This window comes from Fringilla coelebs (genome assembly GCF_963513975.1).
Source record: "Fringilla coelebs genome assembly, chromosome: 7".
Classification (NCBI taxonomy): domain Eukaryota; kingdom Metazoa; phylum Chordata; class Aves; order Passeriformes; family Fringillidae; genus Fringilla; species Fringilla coelebs.
In genome coordinates, this window is record NC_140035.1 from 36,829,338 (window position 1) to 36,854,394 (window position 25,057).

The following is a 25,057-nucleotide window of genomic DNA, read 5'->3' on the forward strand; positions in this document are numbered from 1 at the left end:
ATCCCCCCAACAAAACCTGCTGGAGAGCTCTGAAAAATGAGGGACGTACGGGCTTGACGCCTGGCGTCGGAGAGCTGAAGAATTAACCTCCCGTGGTAAATCCTCGTCTCCCCAGCCCCTTCCAGGTAATAACCTGCTGTCCTTGGGTCAAACTGCTCTCCAGTGGGAGCCTGGAGCTCTCCCTCCCCCTCGAGCAGCAAGGGAAGGTTGGTCCCCGCTGAAGGGAGCCGAGCCGGCGTCGGCGCTGCCCCGGATCCCCGGTTCCCCGGCCCACCCTTTGGAGATGGGAGTTATTTAACATTGCCCTGCTTTAAAATATGAGCAATCAAAAGGCACCGGGCTTCCACGCTGCGCTCTCCCATTCCCCGCTCCTTCTCTTGCCTGACAAGGTATTCTTCAAATTGAAAAGAGGGCTCCTGAAAGCTCGGGCTTGGGGAAACTGTAAATGAGTTCAGGCTTCAGCCCGCTGAATGCAATTTCATCCTCCTGACTGAATACAAATAATGCATTTTATTTGGTATCAATTACCACGCCTGAGAACAGACGACCACTGCCGGCACTATTAAATATATATTTAAAAAAAAAAAAAATAAAAGAGGGGGGGAAAAAAAAGGCAAGGATAAAGGCATGGCAAATTAAAAAAGCAAGCGCCTCATTACTCCCCATCTCAAGCAGCTTTGACAGAGGCACTGGAAGTCATAAGCTGCGTTCCACTGGGCTGGGATGGGCTGTTTTCCAGCCATCCCGCACGCTCAATGTCAGCCATTAGTTCTTCCCAATCGGGCATCAATGTTCAACACACACCCGAAAAAATATATAATACTGGTAATAATAATAACAATCTGCAGCCTCTCCGAGCTTCAATACTTGAAGTATGAGTCAAAGCAGCAGTTTCACTTTTCACTCGGGAAGCTGACAAGCATGACTAGAGGGGGAATAAAATAACATTCAGTTCGCATAAATATCAAGCGGGCTGCTTGAGACTGATGGGCCAGGAATGTATTCTTAGCCATCATTCTGGCAGACAGGCCCAAGGACACTCATAACTTATTTTACAATCATTTAGTTTCAGCTCAAGTGGAAAACGTGACAACTTATCTCTGCTGACAAGATGCCATATCGAACCTTACAATTAACTCTCCCCCGATTATCTGCCCAGCCCATCATTAGCTCTGCGGCTCTTGATGGACTGCAGGGGCACAGCTTCCCTTGATGATGGTCATCATTTGCAGGGTGCAGAGCTCCATGACACGACACCGAGGACAAAACTCTCCCCTTGCCACCGAGCTGGGCTTGTCCTGATCGGCACGGTCTCGTTTTTTGTCACTGCTTTGAAGCGATGAGCAGCAAAGCGCTGCTGGAAAATGCCTTCTGTCCCCAGATGGAGCATCCTCGTGTTTCAGCCCACGCCTGCTGCCGCTGCTGCAACCTCCAGGAGTGAGCCAGAGATGCCCACGCTCTGTCCCAGCTGCCAGGAGCCTTCCTCCCTGCCCTCCATCCCTCCCCAGTGCCATGACTGACTCCTTCAGCTGGAAGGGAGAGCTGACACAGCCCTGTCACGGAATCATTTGGCTTGGAAGGGACCTTAAACCCCAGCTCCTGCCATGGGACACCTTCCCCTGTCCCAGGCTGCTCCAAGCCCTGCCCAGCCTGGCCTTGGATGCTTCCAGGGTCGTGGCAGCCCTGTGCAGTACCTCACTCCATGCCCAAAAGCAACAAGTGACCCTTGGTGACCAAACACCCCTGGAGTTATGCAGAGATGGGACATAAAAACCCCACCTCTCTGCTCTTCACAGGGTGATCTTTCTCTACAGGTGCAGGACACATGGATTAAGACAGAGACTGTTCTGCTTGTCCAAGTCCAGCCCTCATTTGTGAGAATTTACCAAACGAAACAAAAAAACCAATGCAGCTTTTACTCCTCAAGGCAAGTGCCATGTCTGCCTCTCTCCAAGATCCATTTTGCAATTATGGTCATGAGAGAAATTCCTTTCAAGTATGACAAACCGTGGTAGAAGAAAGGAGGGGTGGAACAGAAGAAACACTTTGTCTACAACTACAACCCAGAGTCAAGAGACAGAACATTAAATGAAAACCAATCCTCAGAAGAGTCTCAAGAGCTGTGCTGTTGTACTGGGCTTCATTTGCTGTTTGAAACAATTTCATATCCTCTCCCAGTGTTACAAATATTTTGTAAAAGGTAACAATTCTCACTTCCTATCTTTTCTATTATTTTGCTATTTAGAAGCTGCATGTGCTTGACAAATGGATCTTAAAGACAACTCTGTTTGTGTCCCCGAAGGACTTTGTGAGTGTCCTCCTGGATCTGAAAAGGGTGGAAAATTAACAGAATCATCACTGAATCACAGGACTAGAAGACACTGGACTGAATCACAGGACTGGGACACTTCCCACTGTCCCAGGCTGCTCAAAGACCCAATGCCCAACCTGGCCTTGGGCACTTTCAGGGATCCAGGGGCAGCCCCAGCTGCTCTGGGCACCCTGTGCCAGGGCCTGCCCACCCTCCCAGGGAACAATTCCCAATTCCCAATCTCCCATCCATCCCTGCCCTCTGGCAGTGGGAGCCATTCCCTGTGTCCTGTCCCTCCATCCCTTGTCCCCAGTGCCTCTCCAGCTCTCCTGGAGCCCCTTTAGGGCCTGGAAGGGGCTCTGTGCTCTCCCTGGAGCCTTCTCCTCTCCAGATGAACAACCCAAACCCTGAGCTGTCTGAAACTCAATCCAAACCCAGACTGTGCTGCCAGGTGCCCCTAAAACAAAAAACCAACTTCCTTTCATCCCAAATTCCCGAGGCCCCTCACCAAACCCATCTGAGATACGACTCCTGAATTCAGCACCTGCAGCAGAGCAGGAGATGCCAGCACTGGAAGCAAGGAGGCCAAGGAAATGAGGGACAATAAGCCAGGACGAGCACGCCAGGCCAGGCTAAAGGAGCTGGGGGTGGGAAAAGCAGGAAAAGAGGCGACGTGTGAGGGACGGGAATAGCACAGCACAAAGGCTGGGACACAAAAGTCCAGGAGCGGAGCTTCGTCGTTGGCCCACGGCTCCTATTCTCTGTGCCACACACACACCCCTCTCTCCTGTGTAACCATCTGCAGCGGAACCAAGCGTATTCTGACCCCTTCTATCCCCGTGCCTTTTGATTTATTTCATATTTTTGTCAAATCACCTATTTACAAAAACTTGAAACAAGCTCAACAGGTGACGCTATTCTCCGCAGACCAAAGTCGAGCTTGATCTGGTTTACATTTTTCTTGCATCTTCTTGTTAAAATTTTCCAACAGGCTTTCAAAGTGAAATTAGACTTTTTTGTCAAGCCCAGCTCCCCAACACGGCCTTATTCTCAAGTGGCTGGAGATTGATTAATTTGGGTTTTTGATTTGCCGAAGTGACAAGAAGTCAGACGTTACAAAAGCGGGAGCGGTGAATGGGATCAATTAAAGAGCAGAAGCAGCAACACAATTAATAGCACCGGGTTCAGGAGCAGAGAGAAAGCACTGATGACGAAAACAACAGCAACAGCTCTGCCTGCAGCAGGAACCTTTGCTGAGACCCAAGGAAGGCTGAATCCAAAGAGGGTGTTTCAGAACTTTCGCTGTGCCATTAGCGCTGAAATGAAATAAGGCAAAGATGTCGGTAGCTGGTGGACTGAATAATAAAAAAATAGCTGGACACTTTCATCTTCCACACGTGTGTTTTAAATAAAGGTGAGAAAAGCAATCCTTTTATTTAAACGGGGGAAGCAAGGGACTATAACTATCTGTAGTTTGTATTTCAGACCCATTTCCCCGAGCTGAGATTTTTCTGGCTGTGAAATCCACTGCTCTCCAGCTTCCCTTTACAGCTATTACCATAAATGTTCTATCAAGTTCTTTATCTTCCTCCTCTGCCTCAGACCGAAGTGAAAGGGATGCTGCAATCTCCCAGTACAGCAGATGTACGGGACTGGCATTAAAATCCTGTCAGAACTGCAGCTTGGCACGAGTCCCTGGATGTAATAAACACTTGGGAGTGGGGGAGAAGGGGTGGCACTAGGTTGCAGCCTCCAGGATGAAAAATAAAAAGGCAAATATTTGTCAGGTACAGAGAGCTCCCACCTTTGGAGGAATTAGGTGCATCTGGTCATCGCTGAGCTGAGCTCAGGCACTCAAGCTATGGAGGGCTTAGATTAAGCTGCTGCACTGAAGGGAATGAAAGGAGGCTCTGGATGGAGCCTTCCCTTTCCATGGCATCTCCCATTTTTGCAGCCTTGTGCCCAGAGCCTGCAAATGTCAAAGCTGTCCCGTCATCCTCAGGAAGCCCCACTGAACAATTCCTTTCCTCTAAGAGCAACTTCAATTAAACAAGGAAAACAAAGCTTCCTTCTGGGCAGCAGCAGAGGGATGTGCCTGCTTTTGGAGGGTCTGGCTCCTGCTGTGTGGCAGCACCTCCAGACCCCAGGGCACGAGCATCCCTTCCACTCCGTGACAAGGGAGGGACAGCACCCACAGCCTTGGGACAGACAATCAGCCTCAAGATGCTCAGGCACAGATCCTGGATACACAGATGCTTCAGTAATTTTGGAAAGACCCTCATTACCATCTCCCTGATCTAAAGGGAAGACACGTCACCTCTAGCTCGTTCCCTACCAACGCACAATGTTGGGCCATCATAAAGGAAGTGTGAGAGCAGAAATGCAACAATAGAGCTCAAAAAAACCCACAAAAGTACATTTTCCCTCCTAAGGAGCAACACATTACAGTGCTGGCAAAACAGCATCCTGCTCCCTGGAACTTGAAGGATGGCTGGGAAGAAAAGAAGCTCCCTTTCAAAGGAAGCTCCTCGTTTCCAGGAGGAATTCACCAGCTTCCACAAGGACAGCACACAACTATTCCTACACAATTCTCTCCTGTGCTGCCAGGATGGTGACAAGCAAAGCAAAGACAGCGTTTTAGAGGACCTGCAACCTGAGAATGTGAACTGGGGAAGAGATCCTAATCTTCCTCCACACATCTTGCCTGCAGCAGGTTTAGGTCAGGGGCAGGGATGATACAAACCACTCCCTGAGCGAGCAGGGTTTGTTAATTTATCTCATTCCCCATTACACAGACATATCCCTGCACTCCCCTCCTCTGCTCTGGATGCCCTGTGGATAGATCAAGCCTGACAAGCTGTTTGAACACATAAAGACAACAGACCAGGAAAGAGAAGCCAGTCTGGGATGCTGCAGGATGCCACCACATCCCAAGGCAAAGTGACTTGGTGGCTCCTGCTGAACAGACCTGCAGTGGAGACGCACAGGGAACATCCCTAATTCTTCTGGCAGAAGGTTTTCACTGGGCAGCATCAGCCCTGTGAGCCCTGGGTGGTGTCACCCTGAACTGCTGCCAAGTGGGTGTACAAGGCTGTGGGTGTCACTGCTTCCCCTGGCCAGCAGCTGGCATGTGGAACAGAGGGGGGAAAGAGCACGGAAGGCAGAGATTCTGGGGCTTCACTGCAGGTAACTTGCTCATTTCAGGGAATTTGTTCCCTCCCCACCAGGGAGAAAGGAGGTGGGTGGTCCTTTTGAAGACACACTCGGGGCAGAGGCTCCTGGCTCAATTCCAGGTAACATCTTGGTCCATCTGGGCCAGTCTGGATGGGGCTTGGAGCAGCCTGTCCAAGTGGGAAGTTGGACAGGAGGGTGTTTAAGCCCTTCCAACCCAAACCATTCTGTGATCCTGTGATTCATGCTGTTACTGGTTTCTATCTCCCCTTTCTGAAGCCAGGTAGATCATCAGGCACCTCGAGAACAGCTGCCAACTGCAGCACCCTGGATGTGGCAAACCCACCAGGACCAGCCCCAGGAATGGTGATGGGGAACAAACAGACCCTTGGAGCACACTCAAAGAACACATTTTGGGTGAACCAGCTCCATGGTGGTCAGGTACATGGAAATTCTATTTTAGATCAAAATGAGATGCATAATAAATTCACCTTAATTGCACAGAGGGGGGCAGAGCTCCACCCTGATCTAACCATCAGCGCTGTCTTCTCATTGCATAAAAAAATCCTCATTTAACAACATTTTGCTTTGAAATAGAGCCTGCAGGTCAGCAGGCACCTGGAAAATAATGAATCCACAGCTTACTGAATCACTTCCTACTAAAATATTTACCTTGTGTTTCAAGATAGGCAAAGTAAGACAGAGAGGAAGAACTGACTCTCTTCAAAGGATGCTCAGAGCCAGAAAGATGTCTCGTCTCTACTCCTGTACTTTAACCTTCCGTCTGTATAACCTGTGGATAACTTCAAGCTTCAAACCCACTCCGTGGTAATTGAGAAGAGGTTAGGAAACTCTCCACTGTCAGTCCACGAGACTTCAGTGACAAGCCCTAATATCAGTGTTTTGGAGGGGGAAAAAAAAAAATCAAGAGACTTTCACTATTAACATTTTCCAATTAAAGCTGAATAATTGCTGTAGAGCAAATTGGCTGTTAATTGCATCATGCTAGGCAGGAAAAAGGTAAGGCTTTCCTGGTAATGTATGCCATGAGCAGCCCTGTCAGAAAGGAAGAGAAATAATGGCAGCAACACCAAGACTGCTCTTAATCAAAGGCAAAATCAAACATTTTCCTATCGCAGACACCCAGAGCTGAAAAGCAAAGCTCTTAAAACACAAAGCTCTGTCTTTCAGAGGTGTCAGGTGGCCTAACTGCCATCCACAAACTTTTCTTTTTTAATTTCCAATTTTAATCAAGGCCATTTTCTAGCTCTGGGATAAATAAGTGGGGGCCATTCCTCAGAGAAGCCCCCGGTGCACTGGATCCTGCTCAGGGCCTGGCTGCATGAAGGGATGAGATCAACTGTGACAAATGAAGGGCCCGGGCACTTGAAAGGGGAAGCTCTCCCACCTGCAGGAAGGGAAGCCCTGAGCTCCAGCTGGCCCCCAACAATCCCCAGGTTGTGGCCAGGGCCCTGCACAGAGGCTTCTTTCACTCCCCGAGCCGCGAGCGCTGTGAGGTGGCTTTGAAGTGTTGGGTTCCATAGGTAAGGAATGCACAGCATCCCTAAAAAACCCAAGCTTTGAAGTGTTTGGTTCCATAGGTAAGGAATGCACAGCATCCCTAAAAAACCCACTGCTCTGATCTGGGCTGGGGAGAAACCCAGCCTGCCAGCAGCCACGCTTGAGGGGGCAACTGCTCTGCTCTTAATTGGAACAGAAACTTCATTAAGGCCCAGAAGGGACAAAAGCACTGAGTGTGTTTCTTGCACACTCTTCCTGCAGACCCCACAAAACAAAGCACTGCACTCCTGGCTGCACACTGAACCAGAATGCAACATTAAACATTAAACAAGGATGGAACTATTAGAAGATACTGGAACTTCTGAAGTGTGGATGTGCAAAGAAGAAATCCTCAAATCAGGAATTGCTCCCATGGGAGCTACACATGAACATTTTGCTTTCTCAACTTTGCATTTAAAACCTTGACAAAATTTAAAACAAATTTAGAATTTACATTATTAGATAAACTTGGCTTATTTACACTAAGATAAAAAGATTAAGGAAAAATAAAGGCTCGCTGATTTGGGAAGCTAATTTATTTCCCTCCTTAAGTCTTCCTTATAAAGCCCTTAAATACAGAATTCAGTGGGCTTATGAAATTAGTAAGGCACACTACTTGAATCCAAGAGTTTATAAAATGTCTTGCAGCATTATGCCTTTCCTCTATGTTTACTTGGGAGTGTGTCTCTTGATTTAGAATGTTCTCTGCAAACGTGATTTTATTTTCAAAGTCCATAACCTCCTGCAGGATATTGTGTGAATCCAGCTCATGTATTTAATTTAATTCCCTGCAATTACTGCAAGCATTTCAGAATAAAGCAGCCTTAAACTGCAAACAAGCAAAATAAAATCCTTTGAAACTTACACTCTCCTAAATACAAATGAGATAATAGGACAGCCTCCCTGATGAAGAATTCCCTTGTCCAGAGGTGTGATCATCTCCAGCATTATACCTCACATGAAAATGTTTTTATGTAAGGATCCAAAATAATGGTTCTACTATAAAGCCAGAGAAGAGAATACATTTTGCAGACTTTAAGGGCTGTATCTGTCAAATGTCAAATGTCTGAGCTACACAGAACCATGCTGGGTATCCAGCTGCCTTCCTGCAGAAGCCCTGACTTTTGGAAAATGTTTCTTGGACAGGAGCTTGAAGAGCTGATGAAGACAACATTCACTCTCCTCATTATTCTGCCAGGTTGAAGCCTAAACTCCAGGAATAAAAGTAAAGTGCTTTGTCTTGAGGGCTTTCCCTCCTTTTTCCTCCTGAGTGGGGATAACAGAGAAGGTGTGACAACCAAGCCCAACTACAGGCAGAAAAAGCACTGATTTACTGAATGCTGCCAATCAAATCAGATTAATCAACATCAGTAAGCAGGAATAAATCACCTTTTCCCCCTGTTATACAGAACATGCTACTTGCATTTTTACTTCAGTGTAAATCCTAAGCCAAACTAAATGCAAAACCTGTATTTAAACATCCCTAAATAAATGCTGGGAAAACCCAGAGCTTTAGAGCTCAGTCAAGAAGTTGATTTAGTCCCATGAACAATTTACTGACAGACATTTGGCACTCCAGGCTGTGAGCAACATTAAGATCAGCATCGGGTTGCCAACGTCAAATTACCTGAGGATGCAAACTCATGTTCCTTGGAATCAAGAGCAGGATTTAATTGCTGAATGCAACAGTTCTTTGTGTTTTAATCAGGGGGAGAGCAGAAAGAAGAAGCTCTTTAACAAGAAAAGCAGATATAGAGCTGCAAAAATGTAGCTAAGGATTTAAGCAGCAGCCCTGGATAAACAGAGGAGCAGCTGAAACTCGGCCAAGCTGTGCAGAAATGCCCCAAGTCCCCCCTAAACCAACATCACGGCAGAGTTCAAACCTCAGAGGGCTCCTGGTGCCACCAGGGACACGAAGTGAAGAGCTGCTCTCAGACCTTTCACTCTTTGATGTCCCTTCTCTGCTGGACACCAGGCCCAGATGGCAACAGCTCACCCCCAGCTTGGTGTCACTGAGCTGCCACCCACGGCCTGGGTGGGCAGGAGAAAGGCACAGACCCACAGCATAACTGAGGCTGGAAAAGCCCTCTGAGACCCTTGGGTCCAACCCCTAACCCAGCAGATGTTCCTAAGTGCCACAGAGCTTCCAGCACTTCCAGGGATGGTGAGCCCAGGGATTCCCACTGAGCGGAGATTTCCCATGGTCTGCAGAGCAGGAGGGGTGAGCCCTGAGTGCTGCTGCTTCCAGAGGCTGTCACATTCCCAAAGAGCCCAGGCAGGCAGCACCAGCTGCATTAATGCTCCAGGCCCCTTTCCAGAGCACTCATTTATCACCACTGCCCTCCAGGCCTGACATCACTTTGGGGAACCACAGGTTGCAAAACCCCATCGTGCCCTGCCTGAATTCAAACCAGTTTGAAACCTCAAGTCCTGCAGGATCAGCAAATCCAAAAAAGATTACCAGGTTCCTAGGACACTGCTGCACAGAGTTTTGTAATATTGCTGGTTTGACTGGGCTATTTCAGGTGAGAGCTTGTCAAGAATGCAGGTTAAATTTAAATACTGGAAGTTTCTCATGCTGAAAGGGGATGGCTTTCCAGAAATTGTTAGAAGGCAGTGCTTTATAATCCAAGTTTCCTCAAGCTATGCTGAGAAAACAAAGGCAATAAGAAGCTGCTGCTAGCAGAGTTTACCCTGCTGAACTGCAATAGTTTCCCTCTGGAAGTATTTTGCCAAAAGCAATTTGTGGATCACTAAAAGGTAGGAAAAGGAGAAGAATGTTCCCTTTCCTGTCCTGTGTAAAATAATGTAAACTATGTGCACATATTATGCATGGGGAATTTTATTATATTAAGTAGTAAGAACTACAGAAAATCCCAGAGTAGCTCTAAAGCAGCTAAGAAAAAAAAAAAAAAAGGAGAAAATAGATCTATATTTGCTTTTCAATCACAATTTCCCTATTTAAAAAGGAGGAAAAAGCTCTTCCGACCTAAACCATCTAAATACACTGACCAAAACCAATTCCAAAATTCTACAAATCTATTTGAAATTCTATCATTGCTCCTGGTCAAGAAGTTGCCTATGGAATTCCAGCAGCTCTAAGTGGTATTTTCTGATGTCAGGTGTAACCATTTCCTCTCCCAAGGCAGAGCAGAAGGTTCCATCATTTAATCATTCCCAGCACTTAGGATCAGACAAGTAAGGCAAGTTGCAAGGTCTGCATTAATATCAACACTCCAGCGACCTCTCACACCCCATGGCACAGTGAGAACTCAATTTTACATTAATAAACCCTAAGACCAAACTGTTAGGAACTCAGAAGACACCGGGTATTACAACTTCCATAAATTACAGCCCAGCTCAAATGGCCCGTACAAGCAATTGTACAGTGATAAAGCCTAAGTGGATGGTATTTAAACAGATATTTGATTTACTGCAGGATTTTACATCATGCTGGAATTCAAATGACAATTTACAAGTGCAGAGAGCAGAAATCCCTGTCCCATGCAAAGTGCTGTTTGCAGTGCTCTGTCAGAAGAGCTGAATGCTGAATCCTTCCCCCTGATGGTCTCAGGGCACCGAAGCCAAACGATGAAACAGGACATTGAAAAAGAGAATGGACCAGGCTGCTGCTTCATCCCCAGCTAGGAAATGACATCCTCGGTGTTCTCAGAGTGATGGCTCACAAATCTCACTTCTGCAAGGTACCACGAAAACTTCTGATGGCAGACTGGGGGTCTGTCTGTCTGTCAGGTTCTTCAGAGATGCACAAACAGTGAGGACTGGAGAGCAGACAGACCCATCTCTTTGGGGACATCAGCACCACTGAAATCATGGAATTGGAAAAGCCCTCCAAGACCACTGAGTCCAACCTGTCACTGTCACCAGCCCAGGGCACAGAGTGCCACGTCCAGGCATTCCTTGGACACCTCCAGGGATGGGCACTCCAAACCTCCCTGGGCAGCTGATTCCAGTCCCTGAGCACCCTTTCCATGCAGAAATTCCTGCTGTGCCCACCCTGAGCCTCCCCTGGCCCAGCCTGGGGCCGCTCCCTCTCCTCCTGTCCCTGTTCCCTGGAGCACAGCCCGACCCCCCGGCTGTCCCCTCCTGGCAGGAAAATTTCCTCACTGGCACAGGGTGCCCAGGGAAAGGGTGGAACACTGCCATCATCCCTGGAAGTGCTCCAAAAATGTTTGGATTTGGTACTTAGGAACAGGATTAGCGGTGGGCTTGGCAGTGCTGGGTTAAGGGTTGGACTTGATGGTATTTGAGGGCTTTTGCAACTGTAAATATGTTGTGATTTTATGAAAATAACATCTGGATTTACAGAGGAGGAATTGTGGGATGCACAATCCAGAGCAGAACTTGAACACCCAAACAGGTCACAAATGGCTCCCCTGAGACCAGAAACCCTCCTGCTCCCCAGCAATGAGCAACTACAGATAATTCTGGGTGATAAAAGAAAAAAATAACAAACAAAACATCAAGGAGGAGATTTATCAGAGGAAAAAACACCTCAGGCTTCCAGTGGGACCCAGGAAAACCTGTGGGCCAATAGCTGGAGCAGCAGTAATTGTTCCAAATCTATCAATAAAGCTGAGCTGCTCCTTCATTGACTGCAAACACCAATTTCTTTCACGGGGGATTATGAGTTGATGTTCATGGTCTCTCTCCCACCATTAGGGTGATAAACAGTTGAAACTACATCAGGATCTGACACGCAGATCAATTCTGGCTCCATAAAGAATCCACACAAGAGCTTCCTGGACAGGGATTTACTGCCCCCAGTTTTTATTCTCTCTTGCTGCTAAAATTACTTCTGTCAAGCACTTACAAGAGCACGGAGGAGAAGAGGGAGAAGAAGAAAAAAAAAAAATAAAAAGAGGAAAAAAGGTAAAAAGAATTAATTTTTCATGTGCTGCTGGAACAGCCTTTTGAAATTTCGGGAGTTTTTAAGGCAAATGTGTTCCTGCATTGGAAATGATGCTGAACAGCAGGTGGGACTGAGCTAAATAGTGAGCCAGCAGCACGAGCTGCTCACTATCCAGCACGCAGCAATTTGAAACACCAAACTAAGCTGTCGAGATTTTCTCCCAGGGCAGGCACGGGCTTCATGTTACCAGCACCAAATTATATTAGACATTTAATTTTAAACCTCAGGTACTTAAATGTAAAACCTTACAACAGTAATAGTCATAAAGCAGTGGGGCATTCCATTTCAGAGAATGGATTTTTCTATTTTTCCCCTTTAATTTAACCAGCACCTCCTGTTTTGTGGCTCTGCCCACTACAAAGTAATTTATCTAATTAGGAGATGTTCACAGCTGCTTGAAAGACAGAAGCCCCAGGAAACCAAAGGTCTGGTTTGGAAGACTTTGAAAAGTTCTCTGGAGCCACACAAAGTATTAATTTAATGTGAAAAAAAGGTGCAGAGAAAAATTGAATCCCAATATGTTATTTTGTCTACAATAAAACCACGTGACAATAAGCAGGCATATTCTCCAGTACATTGGCATTTGAATTCCAAAAGATGCTTAGCTTCTTGCCATACCTGCTGCTTTCACAGTATTAGCTTTTTATGACTAAAATTCAAAAATCTTTTAATGGAGAAAAAACCCCCAGAAATTAAAAAGGGTTTTTCATGCGTCAACTTGCCAACATAAAGGACACATCTCTGAGCTTACCCAAAGATGATACACTCGGAGCAATCAATTATTCTTGAGGTTTTGTAGGAGTTTCAGTGCAATACTTCTGAGTCTGCTGGCCCTTAGTTGCCTAAAAGCTGTTTTTAATCCAGTTTTCCCTCCATATTTATAAAAAAACAAGCCCTCAATATTTTTTTTTAAATATTAGAACCTCTGCAAGAAATTACTCAAGGTAGGCTTCTTCACAAGCACCCACCAGTCACCTGCAATTTCAAAATAAGTACTTCATAGGTAATCCTGGCTGTCATCTCTTTTGAGCCAGAACTAATCCCACATGAATGTCAAGTCAGAAACAGGTACTGCACATATGGGAGAGTGTAGGGCTGGGGTGGGAGAAAAGGTTCCCTTCACCAGGAATTGCAAACCAGCTCAGGATCAGCAGCAGGAGCAAAAGGCAAGTCCAGCAAGCCCAGCATTCTGAAGCCAAGGGGATGGCAAAGGCAGAAATTCTATTTCTACTTTTTAAGATTCTATTTCCACGCCCCTTGTAGGAGCTCACTGAATTTTGGAGGATTTTCTCCCCTGCAGCCTCATTTGGGACATCAGGCACAGGGATGGCCCCTGCTCACCTGCCTGCAGGTGTGTCAGGGTGCACAGCACTGCAGCTTACAGCTCCTGCCTTCCTCCCACAGCCAGCACCCAACATTCTTCACCTTGCCTTAGAAAAGCCACAGGATAAAAGGCACAAAAAAGCCCAAACTTTGGTCTAACCTTTCAGAAGGGAGGTGGAGCTGGGGTGGATTAAAATGACCAAGCAGTTCAGGCAGGAAGAGGCAGAAAAGATATGATTTGAAGTGGGAAACCAGCTCAGCATCCATGCAGGGCAGTGCTGCCTCCCCCTAAAAGCTCAACCAGGAGTGGGAGAGCTGGGTGAACACAGAGGAGAACAGGGCTGAAGCATTTGTTTCACTGTGCTGCTTCACAACATCCCTGCCTTCCTGCAAGGCTCAATCAGAAAATTCTTAGGCAACATCTGGACCATTTCAATGCAAATTCTCCTGAAGGTGCTGCCCCCATGTTTACAGCTCCAGGCAAAGGTCTGTGCTTTGCTGAGTGTGAATTTGATAGTTAATGTCACTCTGAAACACGGTGATCATGATTTTAAACCCTCTGTTCTCCTAAGGTGGCACTAAAAACCTGTCCAGAGATGCTCTCAGGGCTGTACTCAGGTTCAGACCTTCTACAGACACAGAGGTATATGTGGGACATGTGAACCAACTTCCCAATTTAGGGGCAGCCATCAGAAACACCATTCCTCCCCTTTCTTCTGACCCATTCACCCTGGTCTGGTAGCAAATATCACATCTACCCTTAAAAACAATTATTGCTAAAAGCTAATAATTCCTGAACACCACCAGGAATGGTGCCTGCTCCTTTCAATGCTGTTAAATGCTCCACAGAGGAACCTAAGAGTGTGCCAGGAGTGTGCAGGCAATGGAGCAAGAGCACAGCAGAGAAAGGACATGCTGAGGGGGAGATCTGGAGGGTCATTTACTGCTAATATCCATCACCCAGGGCAAGGAATCTGAGCATCAAGCAAACAACACACATTATGTGGCTGCTCCATCCCTGGGAATGTCCAGGGCCAGGCTGGATGGGGCTTGGAGCAACCTGGGACAGTGGAAGGTGTCCCTGCCCATGGCAGGGAAAGATAGGCTTGAAGGTCCCTTCCAACCCAGACCATTCTGGGATCCCTTGGTTATGTACCTGAAATTAAAATTAAACAGTATTGCAACTACATTAGCTCTTCATGTTGAAAAAAGTATCCCAGAATTCTCTCAAGCTGCTCCAAATCCCATCCAGCCTGGCCTTGGATACTTCCAGGGCAGCCACAGCTTCTCTGGGCAACCTCTGCAGGGAAGGATTTCTCCCTAATATCCAAGCTAGACCTCCTCTCAGTTTAAAGCCATTTCCCCTTGCCCTGTCACTCCATGCCTACATAAAAAAAGGTAAATATTAAAGTTAATCCATTCCCTTTTTTCAAATTCCAATTTTTCCTCTGAAAGTTCAGCACCCAACACCACAACATGATGGGCACAACCTAATTTCCTTTTTTTTCCCTTTTATTGGGAAAACCAAGAGCACCAAAGTCCCCCTTCACCCCAAGGCACGCGGCCCCCCCAGAGCTGCAGGTTTCCTATCACTGCTAATGCTACCATCCTCTCAGGGAAGGATTCCTCCCTAAAATCCAAGCTATACCTCCTCTCTTTCAGTTCAAAGCCATTCCCCCTTGTCCTGTCACACAAAAAAAGTTAATGCTTAAAGTTAATCCATTCCCTCTTTTCCAATTCTAATTTTTCCTCTGAAAGTTCAGCACCCAACACCACAACGTGATAGGCATGACCTAATTTCCTTTTTTTTCCCTTTTTTTTGGGAAAACCAAGAGCACCAAAGTCCCCCTTCACCCCAAGGCACGTGGCCCCCCCAGAGCTGCAGGTTTCTTACCACTGCTAATGCCAGAGTTGGCAATGACTGTGGCCTCACTCCACTGATCTGCACTGGAGACCGAGTAGGAGCGCTGGTGCAAACCGTCCGGGCGGCTGTTGAAGGACACCAGACTGATCCCACTGGCCATCTGAGACACAGATGTGCTAGTAGTCACGTTCCCTAGGCACAAAGGGAAAACAAATCGTGTCAATCGAGAGCACAGAAGGGATTTTGTGGCAGGATGGATGGGGGGAGCTAAATGAGCAGAGAGAAGGGGTTACTTCACCCGCACAACGACCTTCCCTGAAGCGCCGGAGCGGACGGTCCTGAGACCGGCTCAAATCCAGCTAAGAAGACAAAAAAAAGCCAAATTTTTCATGGTATCACCTCATTCTGTTCATTCACCTTCTGGGAAACATGATCTTCCACCAGTCTGCTACCAGGCACGCTCTCTGGAGCTTCTCTGCTTGTTAGACTGGACACAGAAAATCAATCTTAATGTATTTGCTGGGAAATGTCCTGACAAAGGCAGGAATGATGCATCTGACTCCATGCTCTCAGAAGGCTAATTTATTATTTTATGATACTATATTATGTTAAAGAATGCTATACTATACTAAAGAATGCAGAAAGGACACTTACTGAATGCTAAAAGATAACAATGAAAACTGGTGACTCTCTCCAGAGTCTCAACCCTGACTGGCCAAAGAGCCAAAACAGCTCCCAGCAGAATGCCCTGAAACAATCACCTGTGGGTGAACAATCTCCAAACACATTCCACATGAGCACAGCACAGGAGAAGCAAATGAGAGAAGAATTGTTTTCCTTTTCTCTGAGGCCTCTCAGCTTCCCAGGAGAGAAATCCTGGGTGAAGGGATTTTTCCAGAGAATGTGAATGCTGCATCAATTTATTCCTAAAAGCCACTGTTTATACAACTGAGCCAACTCCAGGAGTTTAAAACAATCCATCTCTAAATAATACCTGACACAGGTGTCCCCCAAGAACACACTGATGGGGAAGCAAAGGACCGCCAGCACTGAGAGACCAAGGGGAAAAAAAAAGGCTTTAAATGTCGTGACACAAAGCAGACGTTGGAGTGACTGCAAGTGTTATTCCTGGAATGTGACACAAAAGGGGACACACAAAGAACAGCCTTTACCCACTAAACACTTCTGTATTTTCAGGATCACTGAGGCCTAGGGCATTAAAATGCTGGGAGCTGTGTGCAAGGGGGAGTGACAGGGACAAGTTTCTCGCCATAAAACAGGACAAGTGGGATCTGGTTGAATACATTTTAGAGCAGAAATAATTAAAACCTTTCCAGAAACTCAGGTTTCTGATGGTCTTACTCACAACTTGCTACGGGCCAAAACCCGCTGCACGGTTTTGGGTTCTGAGCACATTTCACTCCATCCCTAGCAACAGGCCTTGCATATCATAAAGCCACAAAGAATTTACAGTGCCACTTTCATTCCTCGTGGCAGGCTCTCTAAAGGTGCCCCACAGGTCCTCTCTGGATTGAAGAACACTCTTAAAAAACACATGCAAAGGGAAAGGAACAGACGCAATGTTATAACGCACCCTCACACTTTGCATTTCCATTGCACCTTCTACTGATGAGTTCAGAAAAATTAATGAATTAATTTTCAATGCTCCTGTGAGGTTGTTAATTATCTGCTATCATTTCCCCCATTTTTCAGAGGTTAAATGACCCAGGGCCACAAAGGAAGATTGTGGCAGGCTTGAAAATAAAACCCAGATCTCCTGACTCCCAGTTCTATCATTATGTCTTTTCCCAGAGCAGCCTTTGGGAAGACAGCAGAGCTTAGTGAACTACTTTGTGTTTATTAGAGTTGGCATAATTGTCCCTTTCTCTCCTCCCCTTTCCCAAGACAAAAATCTCCTCTTTAGTCCTTAACACAGATCCATCACAGGATCTGTGCCTTCAATGTACTTATTCAGCCCTCCAGAACTTCTGCCTGGCAATCCCTGCTCTGCAGACATGAAAGATATAGACAGAAACACTCATGGGTTTCATTATGCAAAGTCTAAGGTGGGTTTTGGAACCATGTTGGGACCTCCCAAGGCATGAGACTACAGAGCAGAGGACTGAATTGCAATTCAGTATTTTGTAACCACAACAGAAAATGAAAACATGAGCTGACAAAAGTTGTATTTTGGCTGTCTTAAAAGAAATCACTCCTTCCAGATCAGCTTCTGTGATGCTTGCTTTGAAATCCCCTTTTCCTCTGCTTTTCACAGGCTAAAAAACAATGAATATTAATAAATTGTTTTGATGATCCACCAAATTGAAGGGAATGGCTGACGTGAGTGACAAGAGTTTGAGACAGAGTGGGTTGTACAAACTTGAGATACAGGCCAGCACAGACACAACACAAGCAGTGATATTTTTATGCTGACATCCTCTACCTAGCCCACAAGCTTTTGAACACAAGTGTCCCATCACCTTCTGACCATGATGCAAAACCAACACCTTGAGAAGAGACCACTGAGATTTCTGTGTCAGCACCAAAAGCTCTCCTCTCACCATAATGCCATCTGAGAAAGCTCCAACCCCAGGCTGTGACAGGAACATGTTGAGAAGTGGCTTTTTCTGGCATCCAGAGCAGAATTTTTCTTCCACTGCACCTCTCTCAAAGGTATGGACTGCTAGCAGAGAACAGGTGCCAAGAGCATTCCATGTGACACTTGGCTGAGCTGTGATGGAGCCAACCCAGCTCCCTCTTTCCTACTGCCACAGCCTGGTAACCTTTATCCTGCAACTTTTATCATGGATTATTCAGGATTAAATTTATTCAGGATTAAATCCCACTTTGTCCTGGTGCTGCAAGGTGTGTATTTTCATGACATATCAGACCATCGAGGCAGCATCCATGAGCAGACATCAGAAGGGCCAGACTGCAGAAAATAGTGTGCCTTTCCTTTCCTCTTCCCCTCCTTGATATGTTCAGCTCTAGCACAAACTTGCTACTTAGAAGCTGATTTTAAGATCATTGTTTCCCAACCCAGCTCTGATTTTCCCACTACTCAGTGCAACTGCAGGACATGAATCCCACACCAGGCACTAAAACCAAAACAAGGTTTTAGTGCCACCCCAAAACAAGGACTGCTGCTCTGGCCAGAGCTTCTCCAACACAGTCCCACAGTTCTTCCCATCTACAACGGGCAAACCCCAAACCACACCTGGCAAAAGTCCTTTAATTTTCCTCAGGGATAAAGCCTGGACAGCAGAAAGCAGCCCAGCCTTTCAGCAGGCAAGCAGCAGACAGTGAAGAAGAGAGGCCAGCAGTACCAGTGAAGAAAATGCTGAAGATGTCCCCACCCAGGGCAGGGGGGTTGGACCAGATGAGCTTTAAGGGTCCTTCCAGCCCAAACCATGCTGTGGTACCCTGATCCATGAGCAGCAAAGCCTGGATGCTGGGTCAGGCTTCACACCCTGCACCCCGTGTCCCCCCAGGCCAGCACAGGTTCCCATCCTCACAGCCAGCCCAGGCTCCTGCTCTGCTACCTGGCCCAGGCTGGAGCTGTGAAAGAGTTGCCTCTTCAAATGCATCCTGCATGCATCAGCTGGTTGCTTAAGTTGATTAGCAGGGGGCAGTTAAATTACTATGCTAATCCATGTATTCTCAGCACTGTTTCCTTGATATGGATATGTGTATATGCTTACTGGGAAGCCTTGATTAGTTCAAGCTTCAATGTGTCAAAGGCTCCAGATTCTTTCCAAAGAATAATTTTAGCTGTACTCACATCCCTAAAGTGTGGGAGCTGATTTGAAAAGGTACTTACCTCTACCATATGCTATTTTTCTTTAAACAATTTGCATTTCAAAGGGAATATGGCATTTATATTTGAATGAATATCAGTATGTTGCCAGAACTTGTCTCAAATGAGCAAAAAAAAAAAGATGCTGGTCTCCTATTGAACAAAAATGTTTTCATCTACCAAAGGAGCATCAAAGAAAGAGTTCCTCTTTCTAGCTCTAGACAGCTTTATTAAAACTATCTTTTCTGATGTTATAAAACACCCCGTTACGGCCGCGCTTACAAAACGTTCAAACAATTAAGCCCCACAAAGCCCATCCAAATTAAGATTCAAGGTAATTTCCAGGTTTGGCCACTGCTCAGCAGAGCAGCCCCTAAGAAAAGTGAGCGTGCTCACACGAAATCCCATTTAAATACCCATTTATTCGGCGTCAAAGGCTGCAAAGAGCACGAGGAATTAAGCCAAGGAGAGTGGAGAAGCTGGGGGAAACACACACGGGGGCAGAAGGAGAACAAGGGAGTCGCTCTGGCTCCTCACACACAGCCCTTCGGATTTCCAAAACAACAGAGCAGAAATGCAAGGCTTAGAAATGAAATTAAAATAACCAGGATCCACCCAAACAGGGGGCTTGACACGATGTGAACAGTGTGAGTCTAACAGGTAAAAGCCAGAAGGTCTATTGTAAAAATGGTATTGAAATATGCAATTAAGGTTAATATAAATGCTGGGTTGCCTATATGGAGTGACTTGTCCAACGAAAAATAAACCACTCATGGTTTTGGTCTTGTTGGCTCCTGTAATGGAACAGCATGAGGAACAGCATACCTGCAATCCCTCTTTGCTGGTTTTTACCTTAATAATCCTGGGAATCATCACAGGTTAGGGGAACAGACACATCAGTTCAAGCCTTCACCAACCACACCACCCCCTAATTCCAAATGCAGAAGGAATACAATCCACAAGCAGACCCTGAGAAGTGAGACACGAGCGACACAAACGATGCCGGGCACAAATGATTTCCATTCCCCGCCGCAGACACATCTGTGATTCCCTCCAAACAAATCAGCTACCAGAAGTTACATTCACAAGTGCAACTAATGCACTCCTGGATTTATGAGATGAGCAGCCAGAGCAGGAGTTGTGAAGCAGAACTGTATTTTTCCATGAAGCAGCAGCATGTGAGACTCACAGGGGGCTGCACAGAAAGACTGAATCAGATGAACTGCAGCCCTACTGCTCTGCTTTCACCATGTTTCATCTGTGCCAAGCTCCTCGCGCTCATGACGAGCTTCTCTTCCAGAAAAAAAAGAGAAAGAGAAGGAAATAAACCTCTTAAGGCCAGAGGGCTGCGCTCACCAGCTGTTAGAACTAATGAAAAATACATTAGAGTTGTGGGTCAGGAAATCCTGACTCTTGATATCAGAGGGTTAATTGTTTCAAATCATGTTGGGTCAATTTGTGTTGCAGGAATTCTGCCTATTCTTGAAATGCCCTCTAATTCAGCACCAGGCACTGTCAAGTAGGTTAGATTGGCTGTGGATGCCCCTTCCAAACCCACACTGCTCCCTGGAGTCTCTTCAGGGTGGAAAGGGAGAAGCCCCACTGCTGGCTGCAGAAATATGGGAAGCATTCCCTTCCCATCCTCAGCTCTGCAGCACGCCCAGAATGAATTCATAGAGTTGAGCAAAACCCTTTCCAGTGGACAAACCCTTCCTGAGAAGTGTCTGACCATTCCAGCATTCCCTTCGCATCCTCAGCTCTGTAGCACGCCCAGAATGAATTCATAGAGTTGAGCAGAACCCTTTCCAGTGGACAAACCTTTCCTGAGAAGTGTCTGACCATTCCAGCATTCCCTTCCCATCCTCAGCTCTGCAGCATGCCCAGAATGAGTTCCCAGAGCTGAGCAGAACCCTTTCCAGTGGACAAACCCTTCCTGAGAAGTGTCTGACCATCCCAGCTGTGCTTCCTGCCTCTCCCTCACCTCCCAGGAACATTTGGGGATGGCTCTCCTGGGTTCCATCAGCATCCATCTTTTCCAGGCGCATCCTGTGCCCACTCTGGGGGAACAGCTCCTTACAGCTCCTTGCCTCTCCCACTGAGGAGAGCCCCATGCTGGGAAGGGAGGCATTGCCAGGTGTCTGGCTGTGCTCTGAGGAGACTGTGGGACATGAAGGGCTCTAAATTTCACAGCCAGGTTCTTCAGGGAGGTGAAATCCCCTCAAGTACTGCCAGGGATTCTGTTCCATCCCAACAGCAGTGTGCAAGCAGCACAAGGTCCCTGCCCTGGCTTCATCAGGCACCTGAAATTACCTGAGGCTCCTCACACATGAAACAAGCAGGAGTGAGGGGCAGGGCTGGACACAGATATCTTTCATGTCCCTTCCAACCCAAACCACTGTGACTCTGTGACAAAAACCTTTCCAAACCACACTGCCTCCAGCGCTGCAACTCTCCCCCGACACACTGACAATGACTTCCAGCACTGCAGTAGCAAACTTGTTGGTGAGTTCAACTTAGCTTTGAAGATTTCCTTCTTCCAGAAGCACTTATTTACTGAACAAAATTCCTAAGGACAAGCAGCTATTCCTAGAGGAAGCCCTTCCATCTCCATCCCCGCCGGCCTGGGCTGGCTCAGCAGCGTGCAGCCCGAGCGGGGTCAGTGCTAATGAACAAACAAGGCAGTGCCAAGAAACATCCTGGCAGTGAAGGACGTGGTGCTGGGAGTATAACGAGGAAAGCTATTATTCTCAGAGCATGCCAAAGCAACGCAGCAAGTGTGGAGGAAAATTAAGTCATCAGAGGAGACATCTCTTCTGAAAGAAAGTTAAACCCAAGATCTTCACCGCGGGCTTCCGCTCGAGATCCCCGACTATTTATTCTGCTGGGATCAAAGCCCGCTTTCCTTCCCTGGCAGGCAGATTATTGTTATTATTTTTCTGTAGTTTTAACAAATAAGAGGAATAAATAAGATATCCCTGGCTTTCTGGGCAAGTCCTGATTGAGGCTGCCTGCTTGCTCAGGGACTGCAGCTTTAAGACCCAGAGGTGAGTGTTTTGCTGGCACAAACTCTGCTTTGCGTGGCTGTGCATCACGACGGGAACCCTGGGTTTAACTTGGTGAAAAATACCGGCAGAGATCCAAACCATTCCCAGGCAGGTACAGCAGAGCGTGTGCAGGCCCGAGGCAAGGGGTGTAAAATGCTTCCTAATCCCTTCCACCGTCTGTGGAAATGATCCGTGATGGAACTGGAGAGGGGGTGGCAGGTCCTACCTGCCCGCTGGATCCCGGCTGCTGGGCTAACTCTGCGAGATTCCCACAGGCTCCAGCCTCCCCAAACCCTGCCACAGCCTCCTGGGGCGGGGAGGGACCACTGCTGGCATTCGGGAAACAGAACAAAGAAACTTTATTTTCGCAAAAGAGACAATAGATACCAATGCGAAATGACTTTTTCCCTTTTTTTTTTTTCTTTCCCCCCCCCTCTTTTTAATAGCTATTGCCACTGTAACAGCAGCTAAGTGAATGCATGTCTGCAGTGTGAGCAGTTTTGATAAACAGCCTCTGCGGGCCACACAACGGGGATAATGTATCCTTAAGTACTGCCAATGAGCTGCCATTCTGCACAGCCAATTACTTCTGTGCGTCTGTCACTCAAAGGAAAAATGACTGAGCCCATTAGATCAAACCTTTGTCACTGTTCCTAATGCACTCTTAGGCCTCATTAATCTGAGGGAGCAGCAACACAGCCGCCGGTGCCTCATTGCCTCCCCCACAACAGGCCCACGTGAATCTTCTCATCTCTCCCCCAAGTGCACCACGTTAATCAAGCTCTCCTTATTACCCCGGTCCCTGTCACGCCGGAGAGCGCTCTCTCTCTTAAATGCTCTCATTATGGTCCATCTTTAGAGCTGGCTGAGTGGGGGGAAAAAAAAAAATTTAAAAAAAAAAATAGAGGGAAAAAAAAAAAACCAAACCGGAGCCAGAGAGAAAGAGAAGAGGAAAAAGCAAGTCCGATCGCATTAATATTCATGACAATAATTAGTATTCTAGGTCACTGAATATTCATGCTATTAGTTTGGTTTTTTATGGGTTTGCTGGATGTCCTGATTGCTGGAGTGTGGAGGAAAACAGCATGGTTGGGACTTTAGATGTCAACGGCAGTTCAATACTCCAAACACATTTGTGAATTTTTTTTTTTTTTTCTCCTCCCCGTTTGGTAAATCAGCCTCAACCCTCCCGATGGCTTTAATACCTTAAAATCACTGGGGGGAAAAGCACAGACAGCCCTGCCAAGGTCTGAGCATCCAAGCAGCTCGTGCTGTGCCCTGTGACCCCTAAGACACCGGGATGTCATCGGGTGGACAGGACAGATCTGGGACTTTATCCAGGATACGGAGCCATGACAATCATCCAGAGGGAAACAGGCACCTGCCTGAAGCTCTGAGACACATCCCCAGCCTTTATCCACCTCATCAGCATCAGGGGTTTGCCCACCTTGAGAAAGGACCCTCACACTGCTCGGTTTTCCCTTTTTTTTTTTTTTCCCCTGAAGAGAAAAATCTCAGCAAACTCGTCTTTTTCAATATTTAACTAACGCAGTTACTTTATTCAATATTTATTACATTTGTGCTAATGTGTGCCCTGCTCCTTTTCTCCCATATTAAGGGGTATAGGGTACTAACAGAGAAAGTTTGTATTTCTCTAGTTCTGGAAAGGGCAAATCCTAGTCCAGAAGAAGCAGAGAAAATGACCTTGAGGGATCCCCCTCTAGTGGGATGAAAGGGAAATCTCGGATGCACTTGAAATTGGGCTTTTTTTCCTTTGAAACGAGCAAACTGCCAACTTCTCCTTCCCGCTGCTGCAGCTGTATATCACTGAGCCAACAGCAGAGCCACCCAGATGGAAAATTGACTGGGGTGATTGATGGCAAAAGTAAGTCCCAAACTTGCATTTGTGATCTGTGGCAAAGGCATAAAACTCAAAGCGTTCCGCGCCCAGCTGCAGAGTCAGTGGCAGGTAACTCCCAACCACCTCCAAGCAGGGAATTCAGAGCAGGGCCCAGAATTTAGGGCTCAGCCCGGCATTGATTTGCAAAGGCACCCAAGATCCACCCAAGGCTTTGGGAGAACTGCCCATGCCTCTGAGCTCTTGGCTCCATAGACATTTTCACTCCTCACCAGCCTGATCGTAACATCCGAATCCTCACAGGGACCCCCCAATTAAAAAAGATTATTGCATGACCTGCAAAAAACCACCAAGGATTTGATAGATGATCACAATTAATGACAGGCAGGAACCTCACAGTGGTCAGAAGGTGGAGCTGCCATTCCTGCAGCATCTGAAATGTCACAAGCAGTTAGCAGATAACAACCTTCAGCACGCTTAACGATGGCCCTGGAACTAACACATTTTGGGATGCTTCACATACTGTACGGTCACCATTTTGAGGAGATTCAATAGCACCAAATTATTTAAATGAAGTGTTAATCAGGAAACAATTTATCTCTACACCATAAGCTATTTTTAGTCGTGAACTTTCTACTTCAGTGGCTCTTGCTACAGCTCAGGCTTTGGGTTGTTTGGAGAGGAGAAGAAATAAATGACTCCTGGGAGAGATTTCAGGAATAAGTTCACCTTCAGGTCAAGCAGCTCAAATCCAACCCAATTCAGGAGTGAATGAAACCTGGACCCACTCCTGGCTCCAAAGCCAGGCTGAGCCAGCTCCTGAAGGGCAGAGAGACTGGTCAGTGGGATGGACAGCACTGCACTCTGGCCCTGCTCCCAGCTCTTAGGGAAAGCTGGAACTGAGCAAGTCCAAGAATTACCCTTTTCTGAAGGACTTCCAACTGAGCTGCATCAACAGAATGATGCTCAGTGCCATGTAAACTTCATTTCAATTTCAGTTACTTCAGCATTGTTTGTCAGCTTGGATTGAAAATACCACAGAAGTGACATAATTTTAGATTGAAGGGAATAAACATCCATTTTTCCCAACTCACAGCTTCCTCCCAAGTTAGCTTACAAGTGTGAGCACCTCCCCTGAAGCCACTGTTAACAACCTGTTATTTAAAGTCTACACAACATAAATAACAACCCTGCATC

General features: G+C 46.7%; 1 protein-coding gene across 7 annotated transcripts in view; it reads right to left on the reverse strand.

Annotated features, from left to right (window-relative positions):
• The window catches only part of AGAP1 (ArfGAP with GTPase domain, ankyrin repeat and PH domain 1), a 315,136-nt gene that overhangs the window by 83,898 nt on the left and 206,181 nt on the right, over positions 1-25,057 (reverse strand). For 4 of the 7 annotated variants that reach the window (XM_084209325.1, XM_084209324.1, XM_084209323.1 and 1 more), the window contains one exon: positions 15,193-15,354. The exons of the other annotated variants lie outside the window; for them this stretch is intronic. In XM_084209325.1, coding sequence (XP_084065451.1) covers positions 15,193-15,354 — 162 coding nt within the window. The remainder of the gene's footprint in view (positions 1-15,192; positions 15,355-25,057) is intronic. 7 annotated transcript variants of the gene reach the window in all.